The sequence below is a fragment of the Amblyomma maculatum genome, chromosome 1 (assembly GCF_055883805.1).
Source record: "Amblyomma maculatum isolate TAMU_Amacu chromosome 1, ASM5588380v1, whole genome shotgun sequence".
NCBI lineage: Eukaryota > Metazoa > Arthropoda > Arachnida > Ixodida > Ixodidae > Amblyomma > Amblyomma maculatum.
The window spans coordinates 280944281-280962082 of record NC_139344.1 but is presented as its reverse complement, the minus strand read 5'-3'; the positions used below and the strand labels follow the sequence as shown (position 1 = coordinate 280962082).

Below are 17802 nucleotides of genomic sequence, written 5' to 3'. Positions count from 1 at the left end.
GGGGTCGCGAAAAAATTCGCATCATCCGAACATTCGTATTATCGAAACGAATAAAAATAAGTATGCAGAAACACAGGAAAGGCCGTCGCGCAGTCACAGCTCGCTACTCGCGGCTCACAGCGCGACAGGCAATCGCGTAGTCGGCGACGCACAAGTTGCGTACCTCCGCGGCGTCTACAGCACAACATAAGATGGCGACATGCCAGCCACGCGGCCCCGCATACTGCTCGCGATGCGTACAGCGCGACCGGCGGTCGCGAAGTCTACAATGTGCGCGCCCGCGGCACAGGTGCGCGGTGGGGAAACCGATCGCGATGCCGGCGATGTGCAGTCCGCCCACCTACACGTACTTCTCGCGGCACGTACAGCTTGACTGGAGATGGCGGCATGCGGGCTGCGCGGCGCTAGCCATGTCCGGTCCGTACGCCCCCGCCAGCTATAGCGACGTCTGCGGTTTGTAGGCCACACGCCGCTGAAAGCTTTTCACTGTGCGAGCCCGACATAAAACAGAGACATCGCCGAGGTGCAGGCTACGCATCACAGCAAACTGCTCGCGATGCGTACATACAGAGCGGCTAGTGATCGCGGAGTAAACAATATGTGCGGGGAGTGCGTAATGCTCAATGTTGCAGTCGCAGTTCTCGCGTTCGTATCATCCGCAGTGGCGTGGGAAACTGTACGTACCATCCGAAATTTTGCATATTGTACACAATACACTCTGGCCCGGGGAATTTCGCGAATTCATATCCTGAAATTCGTATCAACCGGATTCATATCACCGAGATTTTACTGTAGTCATTAAAGATTAATAAAGAAGATATGAAGTGCCTTCTCGAAATAGCGTCATCAAGATACGGGCCTATTAAAGTATGGATACACAAGCGGTTGCAAGGTAACTTAGATAGAAGCCAAGATGCAATGGCTCGGACCCGAGCTCTATGAGATGGTGAACAGGAATCCTCTGCTTGCAGCGGACACGAATTCAAAAGCGCTGGACATGTCAACGAAATGATCAATTTTGACGGAAGTACAGAGTGTTTAAATCAACCATCTCAAAATCCTAAAGAAAACAGAAAAGACTGCCAGCTCAGACGCCAACTCGACGAACAGAATTAAGCACTTGCAAAGCCGACCTATGCAGTGGTAAAGAATGGGCTACTCAAGTGGTCCGTCGAAACATGGGCTCGCAATATTGTGATAACTGGACTAATGATGCCAGACAAAGCCAAAAACTTCACAATCCTTCATCACATTGTGGAGCGCTTGCTCATCACTGTAGAACGTCCGGTCACCAACTTGCTGCTTCAAATTTCACTGCGTTCAGCCGTTAGATTGTGAAGGCGGCCTGGGCGGAGGTGATGGCCGCTTGCATGCAGAACTCTTACCGGAAGTCGGGCTTTGTCGATGTAATACTTGACGCTGAGCCTCATCAAAGAATTATGGCAGAGCATCATTGACTCTGGCATGGGGAGGCGTGAAATTGGTTGAAATGATTTTATTTCTGCTGATAAACATGTTGATATTGTGGGACCCGAGCATGGACATGGGACACTGGCACTGTTTGTAAAATTCAGGCCAAAAGCAACGCGGAGGAATAGGAGGACGTTCAAACTTCGGAGCCAGCACCCATAAGCACACCTGTACTAATGGGCTACATAGAGTGCCTAAGGCAGCTCATCTAAGCCAAGGGCCTCGGTAATGATGCGAACTTGTTTGCTAAAAAAAAAAAATTGTCGCTAGCAACTACTTTTTAAAGCTGTCCACTTACTACGAAATTTATAGTATAATGAACGGATGCCGCGTGAAGCCCAGGCTCTAAAAGCGGGCTCGACTGCAGGTCTCCAGTGAATAATTTTGACACATTCTATTGGGGCCCCAAGGCTCCCTTAAGGCAAATAGCAACTACAAATAGCTATGCAACTCTAGCTCGCTTGAATGATGTGTGAAATCAGGGAAAAGTTCCTTTAGTTTTGGTCAAAAACTGAGCAGTCACATCTTTGGTCTGGCCCAATTTTTTTTTATGTGTGTGTAGAAAGGGGGGGGGGGGGGGGTCAGTGGAGGGGAAGGAGACATAAAATATGTATATTTCTTAGCCGTGTTGGATGCCACCTGCTACAGAGCCCAACAAGAAAATGGGGCAGGGACTTGCTAGCCCGTCCCCTTGTTTTGCCATATCGGGATAGGGTTGTAGTGCACCGCAGCAGTGATCCAATATGGCATAACTTATGGCAGTCCGCAGCACAAGGTTAACAGCTAGATGGAAGGACGAGGAAACCAAGAGGAGGGGACAGGAAAGTTGCAGCCAAGGGCCTTATGGTCCAATCATTTGGCATTCAGCCCAATTACCAGGATCCTCTTTTCCCCAGACATGGCAATGCCACGCACGGTGAAACCTGGGTGTTTGGGGTCTGACACACCCCACCAATCATCTGCTTTAGCAGATGGCACCCCTGTGGCGGCAAGAATTGTGCCCAACATAAAAAGTAAATTTCAATGATCGTTTTTGGAAACTGAGGTGCATTACAGATTACAGTGCATGGTGCTTGCAGGTAGAAACAAATTTTCAAATAAGGCAACACTAGAGAATTTCAACAGACCCATATGAGGTGCACTGCATTATGCACACCTGCCACATCTTTATTTGTGGCCTCGAGTACTGAATCAGGACGGAACTTGAAATCAACTCACCTGTGCTCGGGGAACGTGTTCTTCCGCTTGTTCACTGCTGCCTTGTCACCACTTAAGGGGAAAAAAGTATGACGTAATTCTGGAGATGAAAAAGTACTACACACGCAGCATATGTTACTACAGTCAACACCTCTTAAGATCAATGTAGAAAGACATTTTAGATGAATCAAAGGAATTGCGAATTGAGGGCTTTAATGCCCCAAGATGACTTATAAAAGATGCTGTCATAAAGAGCTCCAAACTTAGACCACTCGAGTTTTTCAGTGAGCTCTGAGATAGCACTGCATATGAGTGGCTTTCATGTTTTGTTTCCAGGTGAGCAGTCTGCCTGAGAGATGGGCGTTGAAAACCACTGCCGCCCACCGTGGGAGAACCCTGGCCCATGCATGTGCCAACCAAATGATTCTCACCTGCTCTAGATATGCCAATTTTTGTGCAAGATGTGCAAACTCAAGTTTCAAAGCTATAAGGTTTATTGGTTAATAATGATATACAGGTCACACAAAGCTAAAGTGGTGGCTTATAGTAGACAGACAACACTTTGCTGCACATATAAAATAGTGGCCAAGTTGATTAACGTCCTACATACCTTTTTTCCATCATGTCACTCCATGAACTTTCTAGGCGCTCCTGCAAATCCCAGAAGTCAACTTCCATTCTGGAATAAAATAAAAATATGAGCTACTACTTTGTGCACATGTATATTATCCTACTACTTATGTAATAATGAGTTTCAACCTTCAGACTAATAGCCTTTTCATTGATATAATAAAACTATAAACCTTCTACAACCAGCCTCATTAAAAATTAGGGAGAACTTAAGCTCCGCTGTTAAGGGTATGATGCAATAGTGTTTCACACACATACACGGACAATGTTTTACTGATTGTGCACTGATATATTAATTAAAAGGGCAGAGACACCAAATTACAAGGTTGTGCAAAGCTTGTCATGCTTTGTGTGTGAAGACTATCACAGCCGAGTATTAAAGTCTAGAGAGGCGCTGAAAATATTTGAATCTTTTAATGCGAAAGCAATACTACTTGCACTTTCAGCCTTTGCCGTGGCGCGGCGGTGCCACCATTGACCTTAGCTGACCTCTGTATGACGTCATGTGTGACATTACGCTGAAGAGAAGGGCGACCGAATCGCACCGTCGCAAACCGCGGCGGTGCCACCACCGGCGCCTAACTCCTGCGCTCTCCACTAGGAGCGCAACAGGTGTTGTGACGTCACGCTGAGAGAAGGGCGACCGACTGGCGCTGTCGCAAGCCGCGGCGGTGCCACCACCGGCGCCTAACTCCTGCGCTCTCTGCTAGGAGCGCAACAGGTGTTGTGACGTCACACTGAAGAGAAGGGCGACCGACTCATGCCGTCACAAGCAGCGGCGGTGCCACCACCAGCGCCTAACCCCTGCGCTCTCCGCTAGGAGCGCGATTGTGACGTTACGCTGGAGATTAGGCTCGACTCACGTCGCTAGAAAGCAGTAGCTGTGCCAACCACCAGCGGATTAACATTGCTTCGCGGCGATGCCGCCTACCACTAGGGAAGCTCGTCGTAATGCGCGCAAAAGAGAGCGGCAAGCTACAGAGACAGAGGAAGAGCGTGAAACAAGACTCGCTAAGCGACATGCCCAGTTTGCGGCTCGGCGAGAACGTGCGAGCTCTTCAGTGGATGATGGGACTGATTCGCTCAGTGTTGTCGACAGTGAAGATGGGTGCTCTGTGGATACTCCCATCTGCATGCCTGGGTTCAACTTTGTTGGGGGGGGGGCTAGGCGCGATAACCAAGGTAGAAACGCAGGGGTATGCATATACGTAAGGCAACCCTTGGAAGCAACCGTAGCGACAACCCCAGTGCCTACCGAAGATGGGGAAGCAGTGTGTGTTGAAGTGATTGCTTTGGACTTGTTTGGCTGGTGTGTACATCTCACCGCAAACAGGAGACTATGCTGCACTCAAAACCTTTGCAAACGGCCTGCAGAAGTGCTCTGATAAAAGAATGCTCATATGCACTGGTGATTTCAATAAGGACCCAAGAAGAGACCCCAAATTCATCGAGGCCTTGGACGAAAAATACTACCTCCAGCTATGCCCTCAGCAGCCAAGATCAACTACTCAATGGGGGAGCAGTTAGGACTTGGTCGCTTACAGAAATGCAGACCGGTATTCAATAAGAGAGGTACAAGTGAAGAGTCACTTCTTCACAGACCACCGAAGTGTGTTTATTGGCTTGAATAAAAGCGATGAACCACTGTAACAATGTGTCTCTTGTGTGACTAGTGTGTACCTTGGATTTACCAGAACACTTACCATGAGTGCCAAGCATGCCGTTGTAGCCAGTGCAGGAACAGCAGTTCTACAGTCTGCATTAACATCACCAGCAACCAAGTATATTCTCACAGCCGCAGCGATTATAGTTTCACTACTAGTTGTGCATAGAATAGCCAAGTGATCACCACAGCAGCACAAGGTATACAACAAGTTTCACACAAGCACCACAACAGCACGACTATCACGTGAGCGAGGGCGTAGCCATGGGTATTGCTTTCGCAATTTCCCGGCTTAACCAAGTTGAGCCACAGCCATTTTTTTTAAAGTCTATCAAAATGATCACTCATATTCTGGAACCACTGCTAGCGCACTGTGACGTAGATTCACTGACAAAAATAGGGCCATTTTTTTTTAACCTACACCAGCTACACTAGTGCAGCAAAAAAAAAAAAAATTAACAAAATGGTCCCATTTGATCAGCATTTGCGACGTCATTGCAAAGTTTTCTGACGTAAGAGACGAGATATGGATTTGTTCCCATCAGCTCAAGCAACCTTGCTTTTGCTGGCCGGCTCCTTTCCGCTCTTCTGTTGCGTCTGCACGTATACCAGTGCAGCGCCTAATCAGCATGACAACGTAACAGTTCTAATGCACAGACATGACAGCTCAATGTAGCCAAAGCTATACTTGATGCCCATTTTCATTCACTAAAACTAGCGAAGGCTGCTGTCGACATTGTTATTGGTCGTCATAGCTCGAGACCAGAGTGGTCGGGTGAAGCAGCAGTGTAGTGCTCCTTGGCTTCATACCGGAAAAGACAAATGTTATCAGGACTACCTGCTATACTCGTGCAACAGTAGCACACTAGCGCATGCAGAGCTTTCAGCAACGGCGCTTCCAGCTGGTGTGCCAGGTGACAAACTGCGCTGCTGTCTGCCTGCCCTACTCGTCCCTAGGCCTAGTTGGTTTCCATGGACGGCACTTAGAAACAAGTCAACGCTGTAACAAAGATTCATCTTTCATCACCGCTTTACTTTCTAGAAAGCCCATCTCATAATAAAAAAAGCTTGCTAAGACGTTTGTTCGGCGACCGTTCGCAATCGGCCTAAATTGCTCTACACAAGGAGCGCCATGGACTGCTGCGGGCTGCTTGCACCGTTGGTCAGCGCATCGGATCACACCACCGCTTTGTGGCGATTGTACACGCGTCCTGCTAGGTAAGCAATTGTTCATTTTAGTTCACTACTGCCAAAACTATACTCGATGGCCATTTTCATTTGCTAAAATTTTTGAACTTTCTCTCCACATTCACTTGATCAGCGCACATGAATGCGGCACTCAAAACGGTGCACGAAAGCGATGCAAACTATAACCTCTCAAGCATTTACGTGCTGACCTTCATAGTCAAAGCCCCTTCCGCTATATTAAATTGTTCCCAATCACTCGCATAGTGTAAGGAATTTGGGCAAAATTGTAGAGAAGCGAGCGGCTCCCGACATCGGCGCTGATACAAGTATCTGCGGTGTGATACGGTTCTGCCAAACTGTCGGAGGGCAAGTTGGCGACAGCTGTTTGCGAGCGACATGTTTCCGAAAAATTCGCGTTGTCGCGGCGTGACAGGATCGCCAACACGATGCGAAAACATCATGTTTGCAGACGCAGTTACACTGCAAAAAGAGACGACGCGCCTGCTAGTTGATGCAAGGAGTTTTTGGTCCATGTGACATTTCAATGCTATATATTTTTTTTTTTTTTTTTACTTTTGACGTCAAGTAAAACCCTGGAAACTATGAACCAAAACCGCTGCGCACCAATAATAAATCACATTAAATAATAAATATTTAATGTGATTTCAAGCTTCTAACAGCATGCTCTATGCTTACAGAATCACTATGCACTATTCAAAACACAAAAGTATGACAGAAAAACTTGGTGGCATTTTTCATTACTCCAATACCCAATTGATCAATTACACACTAAATGTTCTTGAGTAGCATCATTGAGGATTGGCTTTTCACTTTGAGCATTTTGACACCTTTGAACTCCCTTTCCCAGTTTTTTTATTTCTTTAATACATCGCTTAATTACAATGACTTCATTAACTCGGCACCACCTATCACACACCAACCAATCATCAATCACTAGAACCATAAATTACCCCAATACAACTTTTTTTACGCAGCCCCTGATTACTTCCCATACGTGGTGCCGACTACTACTAGGCCAACCACTTTTCGACTGGACGAGCTGTTAGACCACTCCTTCCTCTACCATGATATAAACCTCCTTCACTCTGGCTATGTCACGAAGATGCAGTGGCGCTATTGTCTTTAGTGACTTTTTCCTACCGCAATTGCAGGGTGGTTTGCTGCTGGCTGGGGAAAAAAAAAAGAAAAAAAGAGAAAGGGTTCAAGCTGCTGAACTGAATATGGAGCGAAAGCATTAGCTGTGGGTGACCGAGTGTTCCTCTTCTTCTGTTAGGGCGCAGCGCCGGCTCGGGGACCCCGGACACGGCACACAGCGACGATCGGTTAGACCTGGCGTAGTATTGCTTTCGCAAAAAGATAACAGCACCATGCAGACTAGCTGCGTCTCTGTGGCATGTGCCGAAAGGCACAGACAGAAAAGTTAAGTAAGCTTGCACAGGTTTCTTGCTGACGAAGGTCACCGTAAACAGTGGGCGGCCGCGGTGAAGCGCAAAGGCGTATACAGACGCCGGCTCATCGAATATGCGGCAAACACTTTGTCACGGCTAAACTAGAGCTTATTCACCTTTATGCCAGAGTGGTCTACCTATTCGAAGGCCACGAACAACTCGTTTGGCCTTCTTTACGGCATGTAATGAGATCTTTGTTTTGGTGCAGGTGCGACTGCGCACGTAATATATTTAGACGAAACAAGCAATATATTGCAATGCATAGGCCTGTTTTTTTTTTTCTTGTTTTTTTTTTTAATGACATGCATAGATGTGTTTACCTGTGTTTACTTTGCCACATTCACCTCAAATTATTTTAATCTATTTCATGATGAAGACTGCCACTGCATGTTGACAGCCACTGATTTGCTCGATTGGAGCTGTATTTTTTTATGTACCGAGCAGTTTTAGTTGCATTCAGAGCGGCTAATTGTGAATGCGAGTTGTGGGGTTCAGCATTGTCGATCAACATATGAGCTTGTGTTTCACTCTGAGAATCTTTACATGAGCTATATACGTACTGCATGACACACTGTCACATTTTGAGTCTTTCCTACATTGAAACGCAGCCACGGTGGCCAGGACTGAATGGGTCGTCATAACTACGGAACCAGCGGGACAGCTGCAGCTTGTAATTGTAATGCAAGCTAAAAGCGAGAATACCTGTGATGAAACTGCGATCATTAATGCTAACAGCTGCCCACAGAGCAGATACAACAGGCGTGCAGAGTGGTGATTTCAACGAATAATGCCAGGATAATCAAATCCTTCCGGTGCCAAGGCGCAGTGCACTTGCCATTGTTGCCATGCTTACCTAAAAGCCGCTCGAGGCTAGCGAGAGGCTTCGTGCTTATCAACAACGCCCATTTGCCGCTCGGTGTGAAGAATCATAAGAGACTGCAATAATGTTTCCAGCTTGGGTTTGGGCGCGCTGTTTACAAGCGAGGAAAATCAGTTTACTTACTCAGCTCAAAGTAGTTGCAAGCATCCAAAGCTTTGCAATTATCAATGCGTTTCGCAGCTAATTTGCTCGGCGAGATAAGAACGTTGCTCATTTCCCCTGCCGGGCAGCAACGCTTCGCTTGTGCGCCTGGAACCACTCTCCATTTGCATGGTATGGCGTGCGGGATCGGACGCTACACGCCGTGTATGGGGAGTTTCTCCATGTATCACTTGTCACTGCTGAGGCTTCACGCCTTGTGTACATAAACTCGACAGAATGCGGGTTGAGTCGATTATCCGAGAGAAAAAGAGAGTTTTAAATGAGAAACGCGCGACTGCTTTGCTCTTTTCCTCTGAGTTTAGCCCTTTCCCTCTAAAAGGAGACCTGACTCGAATTTTGTCACGTTCAAGTAAACCCCCGAGTACATGGTTATTTCGTCTGCCAAAAAGGCGCCTGCACATCACAATAACATGCTCTTGACAAGCTTGGCCACAGTGCGTTGTGTTGGGTTTTATGGCACATAGGCAGCTAAGGCCATCATGCGCCAAATGCAAGGTTTACATATCTGTTTTGCGAGAGGAAGTTAAAATACTAATTTAGAACATTACAGTAAATTTAGGATGTTTGCATCTTTTAAGAAATCAACCAAAGAAGTTGTTTTAACTAGTGAATTTTCTCCTAGGAGTAAGCTGGGGTGTAGAGGAATGTATTTGTCATAAAACTGAGAAATGCTTTTTTCTAAGCTTATCGAGTTTCGTGCAGGATATTAAGATGTGGTTTGTGGTGACCACCTCTCTGCAATGTTTGCATGTGGGTTTGTCTTTCTTTGCTAGCAGGAAGTTATGTGTCAAGTGCATGTGTCCAATATGAAGGCGGCATAAAAATACTTCAACAAAACGTTCTTGAAGACTACATGTTTTCCATTCTTCTATAACTGCCATTACTAGGTGTAACTTGTTGCTTACCTCATTATTCCAGGCTCCCTGCCATTTTTCTCTTTGTTTTCATTGCATAAATTTTATAGCGTCACTGTGTGGAATTTTCACTTTCTGTAGTTGACTATTACAGGCAGCTGCGGCACATACGTCAGCCCTCTCATTACCATTGATTCCAACATGGCTTGGTACACAGCAGAATTTAATATTAAGCCCTTTTGCTTTTGCCATTACTATATTGTGGGCTATGTCCCCTACTGAATGAAGGCTTTGTTGCATTTTTGGGGTGTAGTGATATAAGTATGCTGAGGGAGTCTCTATAAATGATGCTGTTTTCAATGTTGTTTTTGACTATTTCTTCTATTGCTAGGGATAGGGCATAACATTCGGTGGTAAATGCTGAGGCACACTGAGGCAACCTTACTATTTTTCCCATTCGTATTCTATTACAGCACTGCCAACATAAAGTAATGTCTTGAAACCATCTGTATAAAATGCTGTGCGATCACTGTATTCCTCAAGTGTGTTAATGAGAGGTCATATAAGGCAGTGAATTTGTACCAAGGCAGCAGTCGGTCAGGTCTGTGCGCAATATCAGGGAGTGTATCCAGTATGTTGAGTTCTTGGCATTGCTCTTCAAAACTGAGTATGAGAGGTCTGATGGCTTGGGGTTTATCGTTGAACAATGTTCTCGAGAAGCACTTGTAAGTATGGGGTAACATATGTTTGGATAATGAGCGGATGTTCAGAACATATGAAAATGTAAGGATGGTTCTTCTGTCTTGTAGTGACGGTTCAGTTGTTTCTGCATACTGACTTGCCATAGGCGATGGCCTGGATGCACCGGTCGAAAGACGCAAACCTAGGTTGTGGACTGGGTCTAGCTGTTTCAGGTATGAGGGTCACATGCAGCCATAGTATAAGCCCGAACGTACAACTGAACAATAAATCTGCAAAAGGTATGTCCTGTCGGATCCCCAGCATTTATGTGACAGCACTTTAGGTATGTTCAAAGATCGGGAGGCTTTCTTTTTTAGTGTGTTTACCTGGAGGAGGAATGTCAGCTTTCTGTTGAAAGTAATGCCTAGAAATTTATGTTCATGTTTTAATTGTAGAGCAACATCATTGAAGTAGACTGTGGGGTTCATTTGCAAACCTTGTCTAAGTGAGAATAAAACAGCTACTGACTTGTGTGCGGAGAACCTGAAAACATTTCTATCTGCCCATGTCGCTAGATATCTACTGTTAACTGGATTTGCCTCTCACATGTTGATACATTAGAGGATGTACACGCCATTTGCAGGTCATCTACATAGACTGAATGCATGATGGTTGTTGTGATTATTTTTGCTATAGAGTTCATTTTTACTATAAACAGCGTTGTACTTAAAATGCACCCCTGTGGGACACTATTCTCCTGAGTGAAATGCTTTGACAGAGTGGCACCGAGACTAACTTGAAATGAATGGTCAGACAAAAACTCTTTCAAGCATTCTAACATTCTGCCACGGATGCAGAGGTGTCCCAGGTTGCGTAGGATTCAAAACCTCCATGTCGTGCCATAAGCTTTTTCTAAATCAACAAAGACGGCAAGGCAGTGTTGTCTGTGGCTTTCCACGTTTCAGTAAAGGAACAATAATAGCTTTCTTCCAGGCCTGTGGTATTTCTCCGGACATCCATACCTTATTAAAAAATTTCAGGAGTGCCTCAACTGCAGATTAAGAAAGATGAGTTAGCATTTGATAGTGTGTTTTATCTGGGCCTGGTGCTGTCTGTTTACCGGAAGAAAGAACAATGTTTATTTTTTGTAGTGTGAGGGAACTGTTGTATGGCTCATGAACATTGCCAGTTGTAATTTTTTGTCTTTCTGCTTGGCTTTTATACTTTAAAAATGATTCTGAATAATGTGATGAGCTAGATACCAAGGAAAAAATGTTCGCCTAAAATGTTTGCGTGCTCTTCAATGCTGGTCTGGACATTTGTGTCTGTGAGAAGAGGAACTGTAAATGGGGAGTACTTTCCCTTCAGCTTGTTTACTTTCTCCCACATGTTCTTAGATATTATCTGTTTATAGACAAGATGTAATGCTGCCATGACGCGTCTTCAGCATTACTATGCACATAGCGCGCTTTAGCTCTAGCCTTTTTGCAAATTATGAGGTTTTCCAGTGTGGAGTACCTACGAAGTTGCCCCATGCCTTATTGTTTTTTTTTTTTTTTTTTTTTTTTTGCCTCCCTGCAATCTTGTGTCCACCACACTTTACGGTTCTCTCACACTACTCCAAATGATTGAGGGATGGCTTGGCATGCAGCAGCTAAAATACAAGTGGTAAACCTTTAATTAAACTCGTCAACATTAAGATCTGCAAATAATTTTTCTAAGTTAGAGTTTTCTTGAAAAAGTTCCCAGTCCGTTAAGTGCACTTTCCAACATGTTGGTTTTGTTTGAATGATAGATAGTGATTATGTTAGGCTGATTGTTGTAGGCAGGTGATCGCTCCCATGCAGATCATCCAAGACATCCCATTTAAAATCGCTAAAAACAGACGGAGAACTAAAAGATAAATCAATTAAACTCATTTTCTCATAGCTCGGGGAGCAGTAAGTGGATTTTCCAGTGTTCAGCAAGCAAACATTATTGCACAGAATAAAATCTTCTAAAACTTGGCCCCTCACATTTTTTCACTCCCCCAGAAAGGACAGTGGGCATTAAAGTTTCCAACTACCAAGAATGGATCTAGAAGTTGGTTAAAAGATCTTCGATATCATGGAGTGTTATTTTCAGGTGTGGCTCTATAGAAACACTGCAAATTAGGATAGTTTTGTATGCAACAAGTGTGGCAGCTACTGCTTCTAGCAGAGTTTTGAGCCTGTGTTCACGAGCTGCAATATTGTTTTGAACGATGATGGCAAAACTGCCCGAGAGCCTGCATGCATTTGATGGCGGAAGACTTTCCAGTTTATTGCAAAAGCCGTATTAATCTATATGAGTGAAACAGACTATGTTGTTTTTGGCCCTGTGATTTGGGACTTGTCATTTTTTTTTTTCACTCTAAGGAGTCCCGCCGTCTTTCAGGTGACGACGGCACAGGACTACCGTGTTGTGTCCATCGCATCTTCAGACGCGCTGAACACTGCGAACGCACAGGAACGTTTGACGTAGGCCTTCCAGTGTGAGAAGAGGCCTTGGGCCCCACAGACCTGGAGGGTTGTGAAGTCTGTTTTGGGGACAAAGGAGCAGCACCAGCTGCATCTTCCATGGCCGTGGATGGCACTGTACCTGGGTCACTACCAGTGGCCTGGGCGAGTGCCTTAGTCCGCTGCGACGCTGCGCCCTGTTGCGTCACAACGGAGTAAGGTGGGATTTGGACCAATGAAAGCCACTTTCTCGCCTCTCTGAACATGATGTTCTTGGAGACTTTTAAGGTTACAATCTCTTTTTCTTTCTTCTATGTTGGGCAGGATCGTGAGCAGGCTGGGTGGTTGCCCTCATAGTTTACTTAAAGGTTCAGTTCAGTATGGCAGTTGTTAGTGGCATGTTTATTGGAGGCATATTTTGCACAGGTGAGTCGGCCTCGGCAGCTCTAAGAGCTGTGGCCATATCTCCGACAATTGTAGCAGTGATGTGGATTAGGTATGTACAGTCTGAGTTGCAGTTTTTTGCACCCTACTTCAACAGAGTTGGGAAGGGTGCTCAGTGCAAATGTTGGGATGATGTGCTTAGTTTGAATCTCTTTGTTGTCTCTCCTGACCTTGATTCGATAGACATTAATGACGTTTTGATCCTTGAATCCTTCGAGCGATTCATCTTCGGTCAGACATTTGAGGTCATCTGAAATGACCCCACGAACTGTACTGAGTGAGCAGTGTGGGGCGATTGTGACAGGGATGTCCCCGGGATGTCCCCGAATGATGTAACGACTGCTAGCTTTTTTCACTGGTGGTTGTAAAGCACTTTTAAAAGGAGGTCACAATTTGGTAGCTTTTTGACTTTGTAGCCTTGGCCTATTGCGTCTGTAAGAGTCTTTGTCACTACGAATGGCGAGACTTAACGGGCAGTTTTTTCTGGTTGTTCATAGTGAATGGCATGAAAGCGGGGAAAACTGTTGGCATTTTTTATGAAGAACTTGTTCATCAGATCGGTGCGCCCTCTCTGGCGGGAGGACGATCAGTGCAGAAAAGGAAGAATCCATGAAATTTGATTTATTGTTTGGTTAAGGTACCAGCCACCCACCGTAAAGTCCAACAAGGGGCAGGTCAGAGACTTAAAAAATGCCCTGCCCACACCAGCTGTATTGGGCGCAAGGACATACCGTGGTGCCACCTATCGGCAGCCCCGCGTGACGCACTAAGTGGGATAACACACGTTGAACTGCTGCTGTGCGATCGTTTCCTATGCAGTTTATTTGCGCCCACTAACGCTGCATTCACTAATTTATTTACACTTTGGTTTGGGCCTGTTTAAGCTTAATTTGATATATTTTTATCGTCCATTCATTCAGCATGACAGCACTTCATAGTCAGCTAGCTGCCGAAGCGTGGGCCAGCGTTGTTGCCATTATGGAAGGAACTGAAGTTTCCACACAACCAGTCAGCAGCAGCTGCCAGCCAGGCGCCTGACTGATGCTGACCGCCTTCAAATAGCGCCGGCGGAAGCGGTGCCGTTCACCTGAACATAGTAGAACAGACAAGTTAGAATATAGGGAAGATGTGGTTTAATTTTTACAGCAAGTGTGAAAAGGTGCTTCCCACACAGCGAACCAGTCATTGGCAATCATGGTTCGGGCGCACATATTTGTTTTTCCAGCGCAGAGTAGCTTTGCAGACGCATACCTCAGCATATCAGAACATGTAATGCTCTATTTTCCAGTTATTCACGTACTCTGACATTTGAAATTACATCAGCGCTGCAGACGCTGCCTGAGACTACTCGTGCATACCGTTGCCTGTGGCTGCAGAATGTCTAGTTCACTTCAGTGAAACTTCCGTGCCAACGCCTTCATTCAGAAGAATGAGACCTGTTTTTGCACGATCCTTTTTTGTTCTGGGAGCGTACTGCTTCGTGAAGGCAGCATATTCTCCATCTTGCCAGCAATACGTCTTCGTTAGCTTCACAAGTGATAAGCGCAAATTAAAATGCGCGTGCAGTCACTTCTGGTGCTACTCACCGAACTGTTCAGTGCGAACTCCATGAACGAAATCTTACTGGCTGAAAGGTCTGCTGCACGCATAAGAATGATCACTCGCTTATTTGCCCATTCAAATCTTGAATAAGGCAGATTCCGTGAGCTCATTTTTCTGGTAGCAATCGGAGCTTGCACCGGCTTTCGGTTTCGTCGTGTACGTCCAGATCGAGAGCGATAACGGGTCGTGGCAATAGCGTAAATAAACTTGAGCAACCCCAGCAACGATGCAGAATTAAAAATTGCAATGCTGCCACTCATTATCAACAAAACTACCGAAAAAACAAAACGCGACAATTACCGTTTAAATGTACAAATTCCCAAATTCGATTGAGCGTATGCTCCAGCCGCAGTAAAAGGAGTCACGTGATCCCACTTGCTCCCCTCGGTCGACGCTAGCGCCGTTTGCTCCAGTGGTGGCGCCCGCGCCCAATACCTTAACGATAACCCAATATGGCTCAGGGTGGTCAGCCATACAAGATTAGCCCTTGCTGCCTGGAAGAAGGAAAAACCAAGAAGAGAGGAGGGGATAGGACATGTGTTGGATAGAAGATAGGAAAGTGAAAGATAGAGGGGAGGACAGGAAAAGGCGACTGCCGATTGCCTCCGGGTGGGTCAGCCCAGAGGTGCCGCCTATGGGAAGCGTAGGCCAAAGTGGTGTGTTGCCTCTGTAGAGGGACCTTAAAGGTCCAAGCACTTGGCATCGGCTCAACCAACAGGATCCCCTTTCCCCAGACACAGCGATGCGGCTAGGTGCGGGTGCTCGGGGTCTATGGTGTCGCACAGTACACACAACATCTGCGGGGCTTGACCACAGTGCTGCTCCCATGCTTTTTGCCTATCATGGGATTGGTGACAACTGCAACGCCACCTCAATCACCTTATTTGTTTGTAAACACGGAGAAGGTCTACAGACCAACACTGTGTTTAGAAACAAAGGGGACGCTTGCGACGCCACAACAGACTAGGGGCGAAAAGTAGGCCTAGCGCCCGTAGGAATACATGGAACTGATATTTTTCAAAGCTGTTTTCTAATTCCACACGGCGCCTTGATGTTTCTTGGTACAGAGGTACCACAGACATAGTAGAACAGATTGTGAAAACATGAAACTTTTCGCAGAGCCCCAGCAGAAATGGCCCATCATAAAACAATGGCAAGAGATTGAAATAAAGAGCCAATTTTTTTAGCCTACATCAGCTACATTAGTGTAGCAAATAACCATTAGTGGTATTGAGATTTTCTACACCAGTGTAGCTGGTGTAGGGTAAAAAAAAAATGGCCTTAATATGTTCATGTGGTGTACTGGTTTTAAGTGTGTTAATGTGTGGTCATAAACTGAGGGGAGAGTGTACCATGGCAGCAGTGGTTCATGTCTTGGAGCAATATTCGATATTTCATCCCGTATGCCTAACTGCTGGCCTTGTTCTTTGAACCGTAAGAGCAATGGCTTAATTGCCTGGGGCTTGTTGTCAAAGAGTAGTCGGAATGGACATTCCATGACAATAGAATAACAGATGTTTAAGTGCTATAGACAATGAATTTTTGGGTTCATATTTTAACATTGTAGTGATGCCTAGGACATTACTGTACACGAATCACCACGTTAAATTAGCCTACTACTGCTGAATAATTTACAATCAAATTTCTTTTCCCACCTGTTTCGGTTTCAACTGCCAAGCAATGGCTGTGACATCACAGTCAAGTCTAGGTCACGCGAGGGATGAAAATACAGCATTACAATCATTGCTGTGTCATTGAATTCACTACAATGATAAAGCCAGCCTGCCTCAAGAACAGGAATCACTACAAGCAAGGAATGAGTGACATCCCATTTTTTTCATGCCGTGTATCAAGACATGATTGTGACGTCACAGCCATCTCTCAGATGTCGAAACCAAAACTGGTGAGAAAAGAAAATTCAATTATAAATTATTTAGCGGTCGTAGGCGAAAACTGCGTGCGGATCGATATACAGGAATGACTCACGCACAATTAACAAGAAAAATGCCACCAAAATTTGGTGTCTATAGTCCTTTAAGGCTAAGAATGGATTTTGAAGGTGTATGTACAAGTTAGTGCAGTTCTTTAACAGTCTCAGGCAGGTTCATTTGTCCCTACGTAAAGGCTGGCTATTGGGAACGTTCTGTAAGCACCAGATGATAGCCGTAAACCAAGATAATGAACTGGATCTAAGCGTTTGTAGGATGGCCTTGCTAAGCAATATACTTGAAGCCACAGTCAGACATTAGAGCATACCAGAGAATGATAAATATGTCCCTATTAGACTCAATGTTTACACAACAGTTCGAACACATTAACGACTTCGGAAGCTTTCTTCTTTAGAATGTTTGTGTGTTATAAAAAGGTGAGTTTGTTTTTTTATGTTAAAAACTTGTTCTTGTTGAACAACTAATGGAGTCTGGTTCAGGTGAAGTGTAGGGTCATTTTGCAAGCCTCGTTTTAACGAGAATAAAACAGCTACTGTTTTTTGTGGAGAGAACTTAAATCTGTTTTTGTCTGTGCAAGAAGACATTTTTTTTACAGCCATCTGCATTTGTCTCTTGCAGCTTGACAAGCTGGAGGAAGTGCATGCTATTTGGAGATCATCTACATAAAGTGAATACATTATGGATCTTGAGATTGCATTTGCTATGGAATTTATCGTAACTATGAAATGCATGGTGCTTAATATACAGCCTTGAGGAAAGCAATTTTCCTGTATAATGTTCATTGAAAAAGTTGAGCCTAAGCAGACTTTGAATGTACAGTTGGTTAGGAAGTCACTCAAGCAGTTCGGCATCCTTCCGAGGATACCTAGCTCTGCTAGGTCACACACGGTCCCAAACCTCAATGTGGTACCGTAGGCCTTCTACAGGTTGAAGAAGACTGATACAATGTTGCTTGTGGATGAATGCTTCATAGACGGTGTTTTCTAGGCAGACAAAGTGATCAGTGGTTGAACATGCTTTTTAAATCCACATTGATAAAGGTCTAAAAGTTGCCATGTTTCCAGTAAACAGGCAAGCCTGATATTTACAATACTTTCAAATAATTTTGCTAGACAGCTGGTAAGTGCTCTTGGCTG

At 45.1% G+C, this 17802-nt stretch overlaps 1 protein-coding gene across 1 annotated transcript in view; it reads right to left on the bottom strand.

Annotated features, from left to right (window-relative positions):
* Slbp (Stem-loop binding protein) overlaps nt 1-17802 on the bottom strand; it is a 49412-nt gene that overhangs the window by 29746 nt on the left and 1864 nt on the right. The window contains exons 2-3 of the mRNA XM_084591478.1: nt 3278-3346; nt 2689-2739 (exon numbers count right to left, since the gene is read on the bottom strand). Of these exons, the coding sequence (XP_084447604.1) occupies nt 2689-2739; nt 3278-3346 (120 nt within the window). The remainder of the gene's footprint in view (nt 1-2688; nt 2740-3277; nt 3347-17802) is intronic.